The sequence below is a fragment of the Scardinius erythrophthalmus genome, assembly GCF_964197995.2.
Source record: "Scardinius erythrophthalmus genome assembly, chromosome: 21".
NCBI lineage: Eukaryota > Metazoa > Chordata > Actinopteri > Cypriniformes > Leuciscidae > Scardinius > Scardinius erythrophthalmus.
Window position 1 is genome coordinate 31,870,975 of NC_138241.1, and position 19,535 is coordinate 31,890,509.

The following is a 19,535-nucleotide window of genomic DNA, read 5'->3' on the forward strand; positions in this document are numbered from 1 at the left end:
ATGCAGTTTTTCCTAAATAACTACCTGAACCGTGGCACCGAGGATGAAGAAATTTTTATGGTATGTTGCTCTTAAGGGCCCACATCAACCTAGCCCATAATCACTCATTTGTGATTTGCGCCCCTCCCATAAAAAATGAAAATGCAATATTATTCTGCTTTAATCGCCCCTATCTTCAGTGGAGATGTTCAGAACTGCACCATATTTCATGTGTATGATTAACTTGACATCCTCTGGGGGTATCCTCTGCTAAGTTTTGTAGAATTTCATCCATGGGGGGGTATAAAATAAATTCATTTATGTGCACATTTAGTGACTGTACACTCATCGGCCTGTAGATGGTGCTGTTGAGCGAAGGGTTGCTGGTTTAGGATGATACTGTCACACACACACATGCAGGAATACAAACAAACGCAAGCATGCACACACACTGACATCCACACGCACAGACACACACCCATACACACACATACAAATCCACATGCACAGACACACACACACAAACACACACGCGCACACATGTACGCACACATACATACACGCACAGACACACACACACACACACACACACACACACACACACACACACACACACACACACACACACACACACACACACACACAGACACACACATACACAAACACACACACAGACATGCACATACTATTACTTTTTTAGGTATATACATAAACACGCAATACAGCCAAATTACTCCACGTCATTTATTTTTGTGGAAAGCCAGTGCAGGCCTGAGCGGCGGTCATATTTTGTACCGTGATGCGGTACATATAGTTAATTTGCAACATGTCTACTAACTCTCACTAGTTACTAGTATTAGTAGACTGTTAGGTTAGGGTTTGTAGAATAATTTGACAAATAGTTACAAAGTTACTTATAGTCCCTTAGAATGTCTTAGCATCAAAATAAATGATGTAGTAGTAAAGTAGTATATTAAGCAGACAGTCTACTACTCTAATGACTGCTATTGACATGTAGTTGCAAAGTTACTTATAGTTAGTGGAATGTATAAAGTGGATTATCGAAATAAAACGTTACAATAAGTCTCTTGCAAATCTTGCATTTTCCTCTATATTCTTGCAATGCCCTATTTCATTTAAAATGAATGGATTGACAGCGTTCTAAGATGCATGGACACATTATAGGCTCCTTTACTCAAAGGTTTACTTTTACATTAGAGTTGCTGTAAATCAGGTCTATCAGTCCACCTCTCCTGTCTCTGTTATTGGAGATGGCAGCAAGTCAAACTTTCCTGAGCAGTGTGGTCACTTGTGGGATACTCCATTAAAAAACAGATTAACATTAATTTGCTGACTGTTTTACGATGGCAACGTGTGGAATTCAACTTGGCCCAACACTTTACACGTTCTTAAAGCACTCTAGCTCTCTCCGCTCCTGGAGAAAGAGTGCTTCTCTTTTAGCAGAGAACCTGTGTCTGAATACAAGCCACTGGAGGTTGGTCTGGATAACTCACTCTTGAATGGACCTTGACGTTTTTATACTCACCCTTAAAACATAATCTCCCCGAGCAAAATGGAGTCTTTCAGGCAAAACCCTTCTGTCCATGCACGCAGCCATCTATCCTCTTGAGTTATACGACAGTCCCATGAAATGAACGAGTGTGAGAGCAGATGAGTAAACCTATAAATTAATAAAAAAAATACATAAAAAGATGAGCGTCACAGCGTCTGTGGAACTGTATGTTTCATGAGCAGCAAATCAGCATATTAGATTGATTTCTGAAGGATCATCTCACACTGAAGACTGGAGTAAAAATGCTAAAATAATTCAGCTTTACCATCACAGGAATAATTTATATTACAAAAAGATTTCAATATTGCTGTATTTTTGATCAAATAAGCATAAGAAATCTCTTTAAGTTAAGTCAAGTCACCTTTATTTATATAGCGCTTTTACAAGATTTCAAAGCAGGGTAACACTTTATTTTACAGTGTCTTTGTTACGTTACATGTATACCATAGTAATAACAGTAAATGATGCATAATTACATGCAATTAACCCTCAACCAAATCCTAATCCTACCCTAACCCTATAGTACAAGTACATGTAGTTACTTAATATTACACAGTACTTAAATATATAATTACACTGTAACAATGACACCTTAAAATAAAGTGTAACCCAAAGCAGCTTTACAGTGATAACAGGAAAATAATGCAACAAAGTTTGTTTCGGCTTTACAGCAGATCTAGAAGAAAATAGTATCATAGTTCGGTTTAAGTAAGTTCAGTGATGGTTCATTTCTGTTGTAAAAAAGTAATTAATTTAGTTCATTTATCTATACAGCCGCTCTGGAGAAAACAGTCATCGTCCAGCTCAGTTCAGTTCACATATAAAGTGTCAATGCTGGCAGATCAGTAATATTGTTGAGTATTAAGTGTCCATAACTAAGCGAGCCAAAAGCCAAAGGCGACAGTGCCAAGGAACCAAAACTCCATCAGGAGACAAAATGTAAAAACCAGGCCAGTTCTCCTCTGGCCAACGAACAAACAGTGTATGATTATGATTCAGGCAGCACTTGAGGTCAGAAGTCAGATTGGATCGGAACATTCTGAATATTTATCCAGTTCCATCTTTAAAAATGCACTTTTCAAACTGACTTTATTCATCAAATGATTCTGCATATTTAATCTCTACAATCTGTTTATTCCAATCACAAATATTGTGTCCAATTCTGTGGAAACAAATGATCCTTCTCCTGCACTAAACAAACTTTTTGAGTCTGGTTTCACGAATAAACCAATGCAAAAAAATGTCATGCCTGAGAAATACAGTATACATCCTATGAATACTTTTACATAACCTCTAAAATAGCAGCCAAACCCAAATGGTTTTCTATGTGAAGTCACCAAAAAATGGAAATGTTGTTATCATTTACTCACCATTATGTTGTTTCAAGCACATATGATTTCTTTCTTCTGTTCTCAATGCACTGTTTGAAAATGAAATTATTTTTTATTACAATCTTTCCTTTTCATATCAGCTATTCAAACATTGTCAGATATGCGAAATAAAAACACATTGTGCAAGCTTTGACGTCAATGAGGTTACACTTTATTTTAAAGTGACAGTTACATTGTACTTACTCAAATAAGTGAGTAATATTAATTAATTACATGTACTTACTATAGAGTTACGGTTAAGGTTTGGTTTAGGGTTAGTTGCTTGTAATTATGCATAATTTACTGTTATTACTACAGTACATTTAGTGATGTGTAACTACATCCCCTTAAAATAAAGTGTTACCATAAATGATACCACACATCATTGGTTCTCATGTCATGTGACCAAATGAGATGCTGATACTATACAAAAGTGTGAATGATATTTTGATGCTATGGAAGTCTTAATGCTATAGTTTGATGTAAAGAAGAGCCTGGAATTTTTCATATGGTTTCAGAGGACTTGGATTCACATGTAACATTCACTATATTTATGATGCTTTTATGATGTTTTTTTTTTTTTTTGTAGCTTGATTGCCTTGGCCACTTTCATATGGAAAAGAGCAGACATTCTGTCTAAATCTCCTTTTGTCTTCCACTAAAGAAAGAAAGTCATGCTGGTTTGGGACAACATGAGGGTGATTAAATGATGATGACAGACTTTTCATCTACTCTAGCAATGCTGATACGGTGTACAGTATATACTGTAATAGTATAAAAGCCCCCACATACCCTCTTAAAAGATAAACAAAGGGGAAATAACGTATTAGTAGAGACTAGCTGAGGAACATGTTCGGACATGTTCCTCCACACACATAAACACACACGGTTTATACATTAACAATCTGCATTGCACATTGTGTTGATGCCCTTGGCTTGTGTAGACATCTCATTGACATATCAGAGATGCTTGGCTTTGTTCATGCTCAGATGTGGTTTAGAACAAAGAGGATTGTGGGTAATGCCGGGCCTAACCACAGGAACGGATGGACAGGTTTACTTTATGGGATGCCTTCCTTTTCACTGCATGACTCTTACAGCACTAATAAAATCAGACAAATCGCCTCCACATGAGAGTAACATAACATAAGAGTAAATCAATACTTCTCATCTCTGTGGAAATTATTACGGTGGAAAAGGGTGGCCTTTAAGGGTTTGCCCTTTTTATTATTAAAGCCCAGTATTTGGAGACTTAAAGGCAAGCAACATGAAATCAAAATTGACTTTCTTAATAAAAAGAAAAATGTGACCCCCGCCTCTGAACGACTTCTCAAACCCTCTGAAACATCAGATTAGGAGGTTAAATTGTTTGCAATAGAGTGCTGCAGTCCTGACATCAAAACCCTGAAGACTAATGCTATGAAGTGGTTCCCTCTGGATTTTCCAACAGGTTTTTCTAATGAGGTTTTTCAATTTATGAGTAAAATACGGTCTGTGGTAAACATAACTTGACAATACTTGGACGTTCTCGAGGGAACCAGTGGCAAATTAGCCTTCCAGGTTTTGACGTCATCCCTGCACCACTCTCTTGGCAAAAATTGGAATAATGTGCACAATAAAATCAGGAATGCATTTTCATGTTGACTATCAAACCGCTATGTATAATTTTTAGTGGATATACTCTACCATTCAAAAGTTTGTGGTTGATAAAAAAATTTTATATATTTTTTTTTTTACTTGAATGCTCAACAAGGTTGCATTTATTTGACAAAAAATAAATAAGTGTAAACAGTATTATTAGAATTTAAAATAAGTGTTTTCTATTTTAATCTAGTTTAAAATAAATGTAATTTATTCTTGTGATGCAAAGCTGAATTTTCAGCATCATTAGTCTTCAGTGTCACATGATCCTTCAGAAATCATTTTGATATGCTGATTACTTAATATTTTCAAAAACATGTGATATATTTTCTTTTCTCATTTTTTTTTGTAAAAATGTAAAAGTATTTATAGTCTGTTTTGATCAATTTATTTTTGATAATAAATTGATAGATGGTTTTATATGTTCATACATTTTCAAGTATGACTTAATGCATTTAATAAATATAAGTACACTGAAAGAAAGATGTGCTATAGTGTGTAAAGAAGCGATTTTCTGTGGGAAAGTGTTTGTGTGAGTCTCTCAGAGATGCTGAAGGGATTCGGGAATGTTTTTAGGTAAAGAGAAAATGTTCTTTGATGTCTGAAATCCCATATCTGTGGTTTTGTTAGTGAATAAAGCTTAGAGACTCAATCAGACAACCAGCATGGGAAACCCCTCATGACAGGAGACCATACACACACACACACACACGCACACGCACACGCACACACACACACACACACACACACACACACACACACACACACACACACACACACACACACACACACACACACACACACACACACACACACACACACACACACTTTCTTTCTTTCTTTCTACAAAACTTTCAGATGATTTTTATGATTATCTGAACATGCATGTCAAAAGAGCCTCTGCTTTTTCACAACAGCAAAGAAAAAATTCTATTTTTTGGTATGGGATTTAGATGATCAAAACATAGCAATCAATATTAGATGATCAAAACATAGTTTGAGTAGATCGAGTCCATCAACACCCCCAAAGCTTCAGTCCTATCCCTCTTCCTGGGTTTGACATTTCAGTAACGTTAGGATGTTTTCACTGTCTTAAGGTAGGGGTTTTATCACTCATCTTATAGAATCTCCAGAAGAAGTAAAACAAGCGAAGAAGTAGCAGAAACAAGCAATAGCGAAATAAGATTGCTTACGCACATGTAAGCTAACATGATTATCAGACATTAAACAACATTTATATCAACATTAGGCAGAGATCTCAATTATAATCTCAAATATTTCTCATTAAATTCTTCCAAGACCAAATGATCTGAGGTGCTATATACATTAAAGGGGTGGTATAATGCCCTTTTCACAAGATGTAAAATAAGTCTTTGATGTCCCCAGAGTGTGTATGTGAAGTTTTAGCTCAAAATACCCCAAAGATATTTTTATATAGCATGTTAATATTGTCAATTTTTGAGGGTGAGCAAAAACGCACCGGTTTGTGTCTGTTCCTTTAAATGCAAATGAGCTGCTGCTCCCGGCACAGAGGGCGGAGCTTCAACAGCTTGCACTCACACAGACATGCACTGAAAAATTGTGACAACATGTAGAATGAATGGTTAGTTGATGAATTTATGCAGCTTATGTGTAGTTATCTTCTAGTCATTGATTAGCATATTCTGTCTTGATGATCTATAAATCGTGTTCCAGGGGGCGGGGTTTATGTAAATTTTAGGGGTGGGGATGTCACTAACCCGAGAGGAATGTTGCGTAGTCCCTACCAGCCGTTTGTGGTAGTCCTTAAAAAGCGATTTCTTTAAAAGCAAATATCTCCCTTTGCTTTGAACTTTGAGCATTGTAACTTTGCAGATGTAGTTTATGTTCAAACAGTAACATTACACACTAACTAAAGTTAGAAAAGTTAAATAATAATCAACCACCCCTTTAAATGGATAGTTCAACCAAAAATGAAAATTCTGTCATCATTTACTCATTCCAAACCTGTATGAATTTCTTTCTTCTGCTGAACACAAAAGAAGATATTTTGAAGAACATGGGTAACCAAACAGTTGATGGGCCCAATTGCCTTCCACTTGATTTCCAAAATATCTTAAATATGAAGCAACAATAACGTTTTGCTCTTGGGCTACAGTAAATGTATATTTTCAGAAGAACAATCCACACTATACACCCAAACAAAACTCCATTAAAAACAAAGCACACACACACACACACACACACACACACACACACACACACACACACACACACACTCACACACACAGTATACACATCCAGGAAAATACCTTGTGCATGATATCAGATGCTGGTGGCTTGAAGGCTTGCCAACATGTTTGTTTTCTTGTGTTCATCACTCACTGTCTCAGCTTCACATATGACAACAGATTCCTGTTTACCTTTCTCTCCCCCTGCTGCAGTTCCTGTTGTTTGTGACCTGTCCTTTATTGTCTCACAAATACAGGTACACCTTATCACCGAACGCTCCTTTCTTCTGCCCTCTCACATTTTCCGATCCTTTAAAAGCTCTGAGCGGCATCTCTGTCTGTCGCTATGGTTGTGTTTGGAGGCCTTTGTGTCTCATTTGGACGGTTGCATTCATGAAGCTGGATGAGAGAGAATGAGAGATAAACAATGAAAAAAAATGACATGGAAAAATTGAGAAACATATTGAAGATAAAAGCATTGCATTAAGGAGTAGAGATGAAAACAGAACTATTATCAAGATCTGTTACTTAAAAGAACATTGCTGTGCAACACGCCATGAGCAAAATCTTTTGGTGTCATTTGTTTTCACTCCTATGGCAAGCCATTTTAGCTTAAAATGTTCCCAGCGTTACTTGTCGTAATTGCATTTTTACTAGAAAGAATTAAATTCATTATTAGAGAGCTCTACAATTCAAAACAATTATGATTAGAGAGCTCTCTAATTCAATTATTACGAGTAACAATTCCCATTAGTATGGAAGCTTGTTTCTGCCAGAATAAAAAAAAAAAAAAGGTAATTACGACTTTTTATCTCACAATTCTGACTTCCTTTCTCTCGTAATTGTGATTTATGAAGTCAGAATTGCGAGATATAAACTCGCAATTTGGAGAAAAAAGTCAGTATTTTTTGTCCTCAGAATTGGACTTTATAACTCACAATTCCGAGTTTATATCTCACAATTCTGAGAAAAGAAGTCATTGAGTCAGACTTGCGAGAAATTTTTTTTTTTTTATCTTTTAGCAATTATCTTTTAAATTGTTTTAAAAAAGCTTCCATACATTAGAGAGCTCCACAACTGAATTTTTACTAGTCATATGTCTCCATTGAGCTCTGCAACTGCATTCTTAGTAACAACTGAATTGGAGAGCTCTCTAATTTTATTCTTACTTGTAAAAATGAAATTACAACTACACTGCGAACATTTTAAGCTAAAACGGCTTGCCATACACTTCTGATAAAAGGCTTAAAAAAGGCTTTTTGCAGTATTTATAGCAAAGTAGCTCACTGGGTTTTGCAACAGAGCTCGTGTGTTTCTTTATATGAAATTACATCAGAATGTAGTTTTTTTTTTTTTTTTTTGATGAGGCACACCCTCATTGGTATGCATAGAGGCCGTGAGGACACTGAGTGAGTGATCAAAACCATCATGACATCACTATATGGAAGTGCTTTGAAGGGGATAAGGGCACAGGGACGTCCAGAGAGGACAATGTTAGCATTATTATGTCCACTGGACCTGTATCATTCAAGATTCAAGGCAAGACAAGATAAGCATCACTTTCCTCTTACGCGCTGGTTTACAGTCCGAGACCTCCGGCTCACGCTGATCAAAGCAAACGGCTGAGACACTCACACTCACCGGACCCTCACAGCACTGCAGCATGACATTTTCCCTCAGCCAACATCACACATACGAGAGAAGTATTTTTGTAAACATCCTTATCGAAAACTTACAGATCATGTACAGTGCTATGCATAAGTTTAGACACCCATGCTAAAGTTGACTAAAAAGAGGAATAAAAAATCATCTTTTGGAAATTGAACTTAATGCCTTAATTAAATTTTTTTGGAAAAATCCAACCTTTAAGGACACCAATTTTCTTTGTGAATGAATAATGTATCGTAAATAAATAAATGTTCTTCGTTAAAATACAGGGTGCATAAGTCTGGACACTCCTATGTTAAATTCCCATAGAGGCAGGCAGATTTTTATTTCAATCTCTAGGTATGGTGAAGGCTATGTGATGATGTGGGTCAATTTTAATTCCAAAGGCCAAGGGAACTTTATCAGGATGCATAGTATCCTGGCTCCATGAAGTAACTGGCCTTTAATAATAAAAATCTGCCTGCCTCTATGGGAATTTAACATGGGGTGTCCAGACTTAATATGCACCCTGTATTTTAAGGAAGAACATTTATTTATTTATTTACGATACATTATTCATTCACCAAGAAAATTGGTGTCCTTAAAGGTTGGATTTTTCCTAATTTTTTTAATTAAGGCATTAAGTTCAATTTCCAAAAGATTATTTTTTATTCCTCTTTTTAGTCAACTTTAGCATGGGTGTCTAAACTTATGCATAGCACTGTATATATTCAAAGACTTGGCCAGCAATTTCATATTTGCAACAATTATTTTGTTTTGATTTTGGTTGAATTATTTAAAGGTAGGGTAGGCATTTATAAACACTTTTTGTTAAACTGGTTTAAACTCTCTTCAAATCCTGATGGCAATCAAGTGGTCTAAATATTAAAACATGTACATATATCTTCTGTGGAAGTCTCAGGATCAAAAAATGTTCATCCAATCATTGCATGCGGACCGAATGCAATGATACTATGTCCTACTGTATCTGTCTGTCAATATGTATTTCTATACCTCTGCGCACCCTGCTCACACAGACATCACACGTCATCAGCGCGTTCGAGGCTATGCAGAGTTGTACACAGACAATCACCGAGAGCCATAAACAAACAGCAGCCGCCTTCTACAGTTCCTCCTGAACCAAAACAACAAGCTTATGCTGAGTTCACGCCATGTCGTGACCGTAATTACAGATTTATGTGTTCAACACTATCAACTTCGAAATGAATCTGGAGCAGTCAGATGGTACAACCAGAGCTCTGTAAGTTGTTCACATTCATTATTATTGTAATGTATGTGCTTTGAGACATGAGGTAGTTTAACGCTGTCTGTCATCTAAAGGGAGGGTGTGATCTTATGCTTTCAAAGCTAGCTTGCTATTGCTATAGCTTCTCTGAAATTGCCTACCCTACCTTTAAAATGACATTCTGAGATTTCACTGTGTAAGAGAGTAAATTTCATGAAACCTGTCAATAACACATCCTCATCATATTTTACTCCAAAATGAAAAGAACGTCTCATTCTTATTACTGTAATGCAATATATATATTGATTTAAATGTACAAAATCATTGTATAATAGTACTGTAAAGCAGTTTAAAAATAGGCTACTATATCTAATGAAAATCACCATTGAGAATAAGAATTATTATAAAATGAATTAATAAAAAATATACAGAAAATGTTACATATAAAACAAGAAAATTTAAACAATATCAATAGGGTGACGTGTGCCCATGTTGTAGTAAGATTCACACAGGGGTCAAATACAGCACTTAATGCTTGTGTTATAGCGCCACCTGCTGGTAACATCACATCTCTTCTTTGTAACACAGCACAGTGTCTCCCTGTGGGAAGTTTATGTAAAACACAATAGCAGGTATATTAGATTGTCTCATATAAGATTCTGTTTCTGTTTGACTTCGGCGATGTCACTGTATGGACGAATCTCACAAAGACATCTCTAGGTCATGTTGTGTTGTGGTATATTTTGACCCGGACAGGATTTGTGCGATTCATTTGTTTTGATGGGTGACTCAAAAATCTAATCAAACCATCTCATATTTTATAACATTGATAAAACATTGTATTTAGGCTAATCTTTATCAGATTTTGCATTATCTGGCTTACTCATAGAAATGTCTGTTTGTTGTATTTATTTTTGTATCTCTCGTTGTATCTCACTTCCTCTCCCACATCTTGTGGCTGACAGAGGTAAACTTATGCAAGCTGTAGGGGAAAGACAGTGTGGTACAGTCTGACTTTACCTCACAGCGCCACTGCCAGAGATGAGGGCTCGAACCCTGATGCTATCGTGCCCTGTTCTCATCAACTCACGTTTCCTGTGTGTAGGCCTACATCACAAAAAATGCACATGGATTCCGGATACTCTCAACATAACTCTCCTCGATGCATGACATGGTCAACATAAAAAAAAAGGTAAAAAAAAAATATATATATAATATATATATATATATATATATATATATATATATATATATATATATATATATATATATATATATATATATATATATATATATATATTTTTTTTACCTTGAGGAATTATGCAAAGTGATGCACTATATGCCCAAATGTCCAAAACCTCGATAATTGCATGCCGATAATGGGTATTTTATGTTGATCATTTTGAGGTTTTCAGGTTTTCTGTAAGTCAGTAATTGTACGCAAGAGGGCGCTAGTGGCTAATTGTTCAAACGAAGATGGATTTCTTTATTGGATAAGTACATGGATAAAAGTACAAAAACATAAGAAAAAGTATACTGTTTAATGCGGATTAAAATATAACCATTTACATGTTTTTACATGTAAACAACAAAAAAAAAACAGTCCTTGTATTCATATTTTTTCTAAGACACAGAGCATTTGGTCTTAAAGGCATAGTTCACCCAAAAATGAAAATTCTTTCTTCTGTTGAACACAGAAGAAGATATTTTGAAGAATGTCGGTAGCACAAACAGTTGATGGGCCCCATTGACTTCCATAGTATGAATATATATATATATATATATATATATATATATATATATATATATATATATATATATATATATATATATATATATACTATGGAAGTCAATGGCTATCAACTATTTGGTTACCGACATTCTTCGAAATATCAAATAACTTGAGGGTGAGTAAATGATGACAGAATTTTAATTTTGCGGGGAACTATCCATCTAAAAGAAATCTACGTGACCGCCAGCGATTTTACAAATCCTACAGACAGAGGGATGTATTAGCTCATGAATATTAAATTGTACACTTTTTTTCTTTTTCTTGATATCAACTGCTTCGAGGAATATGATCACGTAACCTCGTTAAGAATAATATCCCAGACATTTACCAAAGAAAGATTGGCAAATTCACTGACCAGCCTAATCAATGTCCGCCAATCAGTCAGCGAGGGGCGGGGTTTTCCACGGTCAGCGCGAAAGTGGGCGGGGTTGCTTTGTGCACCGCCCCGTACAGGTACTGTATACACAGTCACATGCGCTTCGTCCAAACACAATAGTTGTTTCGCACTGGGACGCACTTTGGACAAGCTCAGTCACATAGCGGATCTCATTCTTTCCCTCGCTTCTCTGGATATGACTAAACAGCACGTCTGATAATGTTGGGGAGAAAAACATCTGGATCAGGTGTGCTGAGCGCAGCTGCAGGAATGGACCGGGGAAGGACAGGAGAGAGGCTGCACGCAGCGCTGGCCGGACTGCAGGAGCTGCATCTCCTCCGGGGCAAACAGAGTGCCATGGTGCACTGGGCTCTGACCCTGAACAGAGAAGAGTCCGATACTTCAAAACATGAGAACGTGAGCACAGAAGAGCTGAGACTGGAGGCAACACTTACTCTGCTAAAACAACAGCTGGTAAGACATCTTATTAAAGACAAGGTGACAATAATTTTGATGAAAGTATGTGGTTCATTTTGATCACAATTGTATATAGTGAGTAACTACGGAGTAAAACATAAGTTATAATAGGCTACTGTGAGCAACAAAAATGTAGACTATATGCAAGTATAAACACATATTTATATTTTACTTTTCATTTAATAATGATAATTAAAAAAACACTAAAATCGGGCTTTGTGTTTTCCAGCTGGCTCACAATTGTGACCATTGACATGTTTACATGTGAGTTAAAACAAACCTTTTAATATAAAAATAATTAATATTCAACAATTTATATAAAATATGCATCATATATTATCTGTATTATGCTTTAACAGCTTTTATTTGGCTTACTTTTATAGAGCTTTGACAAAGATATCATCTTAGAGAAGCAAACTGGATTAAACAGCTATTCTTGTCTATTGACTATTTCTAGTCATATGACTATTTACACCAGCCTAGTAAAAAAAATTCCACGACATCAAGACAGTCTACACTTTCATTTATAACTGACAAAATCATGTAAAAAGCATTAACTGCTCGTTGAAAACCCTTCAGACATCCATTTTAGTTACAAATGTATGAACATGTCTGATGTGATCATTTTGGATGAATATGTAGATAGATCTACCAGATGTTTTCTGTGATTTAGTCAGTTCTTTTACATTAGTTTGTGTATTTTCTACCAGCAAATGAGAATCTTTGCATAAAGCCTACATTCCTGTGTGCTCTTACTGTAGGGGGGATTCATTGGTGTATTTTGTGCATGGTTTGGCAGTAGGCTTGATGACTGAATCCAGTGCTGCTGAATCACAAGCTCAGCTGGGGGTCATAGTGAGGGGTCATAAATCAAGGGCTCTGAGGGGGGCCGGTCCGTTTCTGATGATTAACCCAATTTAATGAGAATGGCAACAGAGGAACTGTGGCTCGGTCGGCGACACAGATTTGACCCCACAGCCGATGCATGTTTGAACCTTTTGGACTTTTGTTGAACCCTTCTAATACTCGATAGTCCAAGTGACTCTGGTCTTTAGACATATAAGAGACTGGCATTAGTGCTCTTACACCATTTCAATTAATTACGAAATGATTATTTATTTCCAAAGCACAGGGAAACTGCACAGTTGATACCATCTGCAATATGTAGAATGTAGCCAATGTAGAAGTATGTGTGCAGTTAATTTTGATTTCCAGGAAAATATATATTTTTAGAAGTCATGGAAATATTTATAGTGAATTAAATCGTTCTAGTCATGCTCTGCTCTGAATTATTTCATCAGCCTATAAATTGCTTATTGTGAACACTCTAAAAAGAAAAGATTCACTAGTCAAAACTCTAGGAACCCTGAGAAAACATCTGGTGGATCTGACTTCGTATTTATCCAAATGTTAGTTCCCAGATGCAACAAACCCTCTTAAGTTAAGAAAACCATTAGTTATAACATTTAGGGTATTATCATAAGGATTTTCTGAATTTTAAGTGGTGTGTTGCAACCGGTTACATTATCCACACAACTATAGTTTACGGTTAAACACTCAGATAAAATTGGATTAGTGTTCCTCATTGTTCTCTTTCACTAACTGGCAAGTACAAAGACAATAGATTAAAGTATGCGTTGTCAGAGTTTGGCTAAGGTGTGACCCTTTACTTTGCAAAGATGGTTTACAGTCAACCATTATAGATGTTCTGTATTTGGCATGCCATTTCCTCTTGGACCCATACATTTGGTTTACACAATAGTTTGTGCTCCTCTGCAGGAGAGAGTTTAGTAATCTTACAGCACTTCCCCCAGGCTACCCTTTATCCTTGCCTAGTTAATAGTCAACCGCTCTCCTTTTTTATTTGCTTCCTCCTTCTGTTTTTTTTCTCCTCTTGTCTACATCGTATAACAGCAGGAGTCATATCAGCCATTAAATGTCTGGAAGCATCTAGTTTTCAATGTTCTTCTGTGGTTAGTTTGGAATGAGTATGAATAGTAGCTTAACAAAGAACACTTTAGTTAGTTCTTTTGTGCATGACTTACAGTTTATTACACTTACACTGTTCCCGAACTTTCAGCTTAGTATTTGTTACATGAAAAACTGTTGAATTTATATACAGCTCTGCTCATGTGGTTCATAAATGTGCTAAAATTGCATGATGTATCAGATATCTTGTATGTAATATTGAATGATATGTGATGTATTTGCAGTTGCAGTTAGGATGCAGTTGCAGCAGTTGTGTTGCATGCTAACATGTTGAGACTGATATATGTGAATGTGTGTTGTACCTGCAGACACGTCTACGCAGACAAGATGTGGGATTGAAGACTCATCTCCAGCAGCTAGACCAACAGATCAATGAGCTGAAACTGGATGTGTGTAAAGCATCCACTGAACACCTAGAGAGTGACAGCAGACCCAGTTCAGGTGACTAAACATACCCATTCACATATCACATACTTCCTTTTTCATTTGAAGGTGAAGAGTGTAATTTCTCTTCCATTTATGACACCAAACAGACATAAAAAGCTTCCCCTTTAAAGACTTTTTAATTTCTACTTCCAGGGTTCTACGAGCTCAGTGATGGTGGTTCAGGCTCACTGTCCAACTCTTGCACCTCTGTTTACAGCGAGAGTCTCTCCTCTTCATCTCAAACCAGTCTGCTTCCACTTCTCTCCAACTCATATGTGCCACATGGCCGTAATGGTTCTAGACAGACTGGTGTGTCTCGACGTTGTTCTGCTGATGAGAGCACTGGCCAGTCTGATGCACCACGTTCAGGAGTGAAGCTCGGTAGCAGTTGTATACGAACAGCAACCGCTCGAGCAGCAAGGCAAAGACCTGTTTCCACAGGTGAGCATGAAAATGTGTTCTTAGGGTAAAGTTTGTGCAAAGTACTATGGCATGTATTATCAGAATATGTTGTTTCTTATTGTAGTCACTATAGTCATAACCAGCTTAACTTCTGAAATGTAAAGTATCTTGATCAAATTTTTCTTGGGTTCTTCTTTCAGGGGACCTCGACCGAATGATCGCACCTGGTTTTGGCTCCTTCAAATCCACTGATGTGAAGAGCTCTAAACCCTGTGCTAGCCTCCAAAACCCCTCAGTAGACCCCAAATACCAGAGTAACCTGGTGTCTAGCAATGGGACAGAAGTGTACTGTTACCCCAGTCCACTGCATGCTGTGGCCTTACAAAGCCCCATCTTCAGTTGCACCGGTGATCAGGGAAGTGCATTAGCACTTGATGGAACGCCTGAAGTGAGTCTTGAAGAGGAAACCCAAAACCCAATCGAAGGGTTCACAAACTCCAGGTCTGCTGGATACATTAACAAGATACTACAACGAAGCTCCAGTAAGATAAACCTGTTAAACGGCATAAGAAGAAACGATACTGTTAGCAGTACACAGGAGCAAAGACCCAGATTCCAGGAAATGACATATGGACAGCTCAACGTTCCTCAACTTCTGGGATCCCTTCAACAAACAACAATGCCCTTAGAAAATGCACCGGAGACTGGAAAAACATCTTCAGCACTAAATCAGCAACAGAGGAACGCACCTGGTTTGGAGCCCAATTTCAAAGCAATTGTGGTCCAGACGTCATGCCATGGCACACACTCAGCACCTTCCATGGATCTCCAAAATAATTACTTACCCATAAGGAATGCTACAGGCAAGACTGGTGCCGAGTCTGACAATGGACATTCAGAAAAGGGGAATGGACATTTTCCCAAGGAGTCATCTATGGTCCCAAAGCTAGTAGAGAGGAGATCAAGTTTTACCTTCAGAAGAGAGGACGGTCAAGCTTCTTTTGATGATAAGGGTGGTACACCTCCATCAGAGTTTGTCCATGCACAGTTTGTTCCTGCAGGGTCTCAGAGGGTGAAAGTGCGTCAGGCAGACAAGAAAACTAAATCTGTAAAACTGAAAAAGAAGAGCTCAGAAAAATCTTCAAAGAAACAGCAGCAAAAACACTTGTCTCGAGAGTTCTGCACCAAAACCCGAGCTGACTTAAAGCAGTCCAGCACATGCAAAGGGAAAATGACAAATCTGGAAGAGTCCCAGATAAATTCTTGCTCAGATTGCAGTTGTAATGGACATTTCAACTCACACCACACCCAAAACAACCCTCACCTTCAACAGAGTCAAACCTCCAAGTCCACAAAGTCCCGTAAAGCCCCTGAACCTGTGCACCTTCCTCTGGATCAAGCCAAAAAGAAACAGAGTTCTCGGAAATGGCCTTCCGCTTCTGAGATCCCGTTGCCCCCAACTCTCCACACCCAGAGATCCAAAGAAGTCTTGAACTCTCGAAAGGTGTCCATGGTAAGGAGTGTTAGTGCCAGACCTCGCTCAGGTCATTGGGGCTGTCCTCCACGGGCCCTTCCTCACTCGCTCTCCACCTCCTCTTACTTCAGTTACTTAGAATCTAGATATCCCGCTGCGCCAAACTCCAGCCGCTATCCTCCTCGTTGTGAGTCAGAGTTCTCTGAGTATTCTGCCGAGTGTGCGTCGCTCTTTCACTCTACTATCGCAGCAAGCAGTGATGGAGAGATGAGCAACTACACCACAAACCGTTTTGGGGACAGCGAGTCCAGCCAGGGCTCTCAGACGGCCTCAGACTCGGACAGCAGTCTCTCGCTGGATGAGGAGGACCTGTTGGAGGAAGAAGAGGAAGATGAAGGGGGTTTAGTGTGGGCTCAGGCAGCGATGGGGACCACGGCAGCAGGGTTTTCTCTTCAGCAACAACATCGCTCAGAACCAGCGGCCTGCCGCATCAAAGCTTCCAGAGCACTGAAGAAGAAGATCCGCCGCTTTCAGCCAGCGTCACTCAAGGTTATGACTTTGGTATAGCTTCACTAAGGTTTCAGGTGGATTTTGTCAAGTAAACCGTTAGCTTCACCTGAAATTTGGGACTCACTTGGAGCCCTTTTTACCAATCTTAAAACTGGTCATTATTCATTTGCACCTGTAATCCAAACAACCTGTAACTCGTAAGAGTATTTGGAGGGTTCAAATCCAATACTGTCATATGTTGTAATTTCCACAACTGATCACTGAGGTCCAGCTAACTTAAACCCAAAACACTATCACAACTATCACAAGACTTGAGCGATTCAGTCATACGTGTATTTTTTTGCTGAAAAAATTGGGCTTCTCGACAACATTAACATCCTCTGTTGATATGTATATATATAAACTGTAAATAAGGTCTTTGAATATCTTGTAATCAAATGTGAAAACTGCTTTTGGTACAGAACTGTACTTTATGTAATTCAATAAAAATCTGTTGCTTTTTCCACGTTAATTTCAGCTATGCATATTATTTTTAATGGAGTTTCCCTTTACTTTCTTATCCATATTGTCTATGTTAAAATAATAGCGCAAGTAAAACATAGGAACATAACTTTCAGTATTAAGTGGTCATACCAGATATGCATTCAAGAGTCCATTGTCCCACCTCAGAGTGTGCTTGTATCTGTGCAAGCTTTTTATCCATGCAAGATCAGATCCATAGTGGATCTTCTAGAAAAATGTGAGAGCTTTGAGGCTGCAAGTCTGTTAAGGAGGTGAAAAAATTGTTAAAGCAACAATCAATGAAAGATGAGCATTAAAACCAAGAGAAGAATAGATGTCAGACATCAAAGAGTAGACAAAATCTCTAAATCTCATTCTTTTACTCTGTCTTAGAATCTCTATTAAAATTCCTGTAGTGTCACAGAGGTTGGAATGGGGTTTTTGGTTTCTGAATAGACTCAACACAGGTGAAGACCAGATGGTCCTCGGGCCCCTGGATGCGTTTTATCTTTGCTAGTCTGGGTTGAAAGGAGCTTAACTCTCTTAACAGACTCTAGAATGTCATCAACTTTTACTTACAATTTACTACACTGCTTGGTCTTATCACCATGACAATGCACACACACACAACCCTTCAACACAACTGACCATGTATTTTAAGACTGTTTCTGGCTCTGGGAAGGGGATTTATATAAGAAGCATAATTTACAGTGCCTGTTAAGCGAGCACTGCATTGAAATTCCTCTTTATCTATTAACTTGCCTTAAAATGCAACACTTACGGCACAAAATATTGAAACATTAATGATAGTTCTTGCAAAAAAAAAAAAGTAATTTCTTCTAAGTGCATAGCATCATAAAACCCCAAAATCATGTGTAATAATCGTGATTGTGTCAGACAGAGTTGCATCTGTGTCTGAGAACATCAAGCAAATCACGAGATTATAGAGAGCATAGGTCACTCTGTTTTTCTTTGGCGCTGGGTCAAGGCCAGCAAGCCTGACCCTGTGTTTGCATTCACCTTCACCAGCTGTCTAGCTGGATCATCTCACACTCCCTGATGCCTAGTCAACAGGTTCAACATAGAGGTCATGACCACACACTCCCAAACCTTTCTTTCCCAGCTTGGCCTCAAGCCTTGACCTTCCTTTGCTTTAAGTTGACTAAATTAATTGCATTGAAATGGCTGCATTTACCCCTTGTTTTAAATTGATTTGTTAAAACATTTTACACAAGTTAAACTGTCAAATGATTCAGAGATGTTATAATCATTGGCCCAAAAAGTATTTAGCTTGTCCAAATATTTTTGGGGCCATTGTATGTGACCAACCCTAATTTACTACTTCTGTGTTTGCGTGTTGTAAAATTAAGCATATTAGTTCTATATTTTAAAATATTATGTTTGCAAGTTTTCTATCTGGGGAAGTTTGAATAAATCATGCCATGATAACACATATTACATAGAACAGCTACTATCCCTGCATGCCTTTTTCATTGTGCTGTTCACCTTTAACATGCCCATTTAATCACATAAGATCTTATGAAGCAGTCCTATTCAACACAAAAGCATGGATAAACAGCTTTGAAATCTTGTTGTTTCAGAATATGTATACATGCATGACCTTACACCAATTATGTTTAATTACTTAAGAATTAATGTAAAGGTCATGTTAACGCCTTAAACATTGTTCTTTTATTGGATAAAAGTCCAACGGTCTAAGCAACCTGATTGACACACCTAGATTTTTGTGTATTACCGCAATTTCGCTCTGCATACTTGTGAGCCTTTGACATCAAAACTGGAGAGAAATGAACCTCAAATTCAGCTTGCTTCTGACATATAAAACAATCATCAAAAGGATGCTTAATGTAGTAAACTTGGATGAATATCAATAAAAACCCAACATATGACCACTCTAATGT

General features: G+C 37.6%; 1 protein-coding gene across 1 annotated transcript; it reads left to right on the forward strand.

Annotated features, from left to right (window-relative positions):
- The first annotated feature begins 11,913 nt into the window (after positions 1-11,913).
- Positions 11,914-17,621, forward strand: dact2 (dishevelled-binding antagonist of beta-catenin 2). Its single transcript, XM_081350871.1, has 4 exons — positions 11,914-12,308; positions 14,609-14,741; positions 14,880-15,167; positions 15,329-17,621. The coding sequence occupies exons 1-4, from the start codon at positions 12,054-12,056 to the stop codon at positions 17,167-17,169; spliced, it is 2,517 nt and encodes an 838-aa protein (XP_081206997.1). The 5' UTR covers positions 11,914-12,053; the 3' UTR covers positions 17,170-17,621.
- Positions 17,622-19,535: the final 1,914 nt, after the last annotated feature.

What these genes read in the sequence shown, in the direction of transcription:
- dact2 (XM_081350871.1), top strand. Translation starts at nt 12,054, where the DNA reads ATGTTGGGGAGAAAAACATCTGGATCAGGTGTGCTGAGCGCAGCTGCA. An exon ending in CTCTGCTAAAACAACAGCTG is followed by an intron (nt 12,309 to 14,608) that starts GTAAGACATCTT and finishes TTGTACCTGCAG; the next exon opens with ACACGTCTACGCAGACAAGA. An exon ending in TGACAGCAGACCCAGTTCAG is followed by an intron (nt 14,742 to 14,879) that starts GTGACTAAACAT and finishes TTCTACTTCCAG; the next exon opens with GGTTCTACGAGCTCAGTGAT.